This window comes from Galeopterus variegatus, unplaced genomic scaffold (genome assembly GCF_000696425.1).
Source record: "Galeopterus variegatus unplaced genomic scaffold, G_variegatus-3.0.2 Scaffold108, whole genome shotgun sequence".
NCBI classification, from domain to species: Eukaryota; Metazoa; Chordata; class Mammalia; order Dermoptera; family Cynocephalidae; genus Galeopterus; species Galeopterus variegatus.
This window is the reverse complement of record NW_007726219.1, coordinates 973037-974394: the sequence shown is the minus strand read 5'-3', so window position 1 is coordinate 974394 and position 1358 is coordinate 973037. Positions and strand designations below refer to the sequence as shown.

The 1358-nt window shown below is 51.8% G+C and overlaps 1 protein-coding gene across 1 annotated transcript in view; it reads left to right on the top strand.

The window, feature by feature from the left end:
* The window catches only part of MLPH (melanophilin), a 53024-nt gene extending 52664 nt beyond the window's left edge, over positions 1-360 (top strand). The window contains exon 15 of the mRNA XM_008586091.1: positions 334-360. Within this exon, the coding sequence (XP_008584313.1) occupies positions 334-360 (27 nt within the window). The remainder of the gene's footprint in view (positions 1-333) is intronic.
* The last annotated feature ends 998 nt before the right edge of the window (positions 361-1358 follow it).

Genomic DNA, 1358 nt, shown 5'->3' with positions numbered 1-1358 from the left:
CTGCATGTATACTCACGTGTGTGTTTCTGTGTGCACACCCATCTATCTAGGCTTGAGTCTGCGTGCACACCCGTGTGTGTTGTATGTTTCTGTGTGCATGCCTGTTTCTGTGTGCACACGTATATGTATGTATCTGCATGCACACCTGTATATCTAAGTTTGTGTCTGTCTATGTGCACACCTGTGTATGTTTCTCCATGCATGCCCATGTGTGTATCTGTTACATGCCTCTGTGTGTATTTTTGTGCTCCTGTGCGCAAGCTTGTGCAAATGTATCTGTGTGCTTGCCCATCTGTTCACACTTACGTGTGTATGTGTGTTTGTGCTTCGCAGAAGCCTGTGATGGCCCACCAGCCCTAGAGGGGGAGGTTCAAGGGAACAGGACGGAAGGACAAAGCTGCCCTGCACTTGTTTCCCCTCCACCACGGCCATCATGTCCCTCTACTGGCTCCACACTTTCTGCTGCACGTGGCCACCGTCCCCGTGAGAAACAAGAAAGAGATGCCCATCCATGCGGACTCCCACCTGCAAGATGACAGAGGTTTTCAGACCTTCAGCCCTTCCCGAGGTTCACTGACGACTTCCAAGGCCACCCCTGCCAGCCTCTCTGATCTGCGAGAACCAGTTAAGCTGATGTGACTTTCCTTTAGGACAGTGCTGTTCAAACTTTTTGGAGGACACCCAGAAGACCTCTTTCAGTGTGATCTTTCACCCCTTTCATTCTTGGCTTTCTTATGTTGCGCTCTTAAATGGAACGGACAAAAGATGACTCCAGTAAGGCACCAGTCGGTCATATGTACATTCTTGACTGTCTGTTTCAGAGCATGGGCAGATTGTGTGTATTTCTATGTGGGTGTGATTGGAAATTAGGCATCGAGACAAGTGCTGAACTCATGAGCAGCTGGAAAACGAGGGAGGAATAGACACCCTGGGCCCCTCCCCACGTACGCTCATTCTTGCAGGCCAGGAGAAGTTACCCCATGGTCAAGGACAGTGCATGCCCGCGGTAGCAGGCGAGCATTTGATCAGTGCCAGATGCAGGTGCAGAGGGGCAGGGAGAGGACTTGGGTTCCAGCCCAGCTCTGCCACTCATCATGGTGGACTCCAGTGGGACAGAGGATAGAGGGCCAGGACCCATTAGCGATGTCTGCCAAGGGTGGGGGCGGGAGGAGGCAGAAATCAGCCGGCCACTCACCGTTGCTTCCATAGATGATCTCCAAGCTCCCCTCCACCTTGACACTGTGATTCAGAGTTATTTCTGGGTGTCTATGTGGCTCCTTCAGTCTTAAGTGGAGCTCACTAGGACCCTCCGGAGCTGCTCTTGAGCATCATAACAGTAATCACATCCCACTGTCACC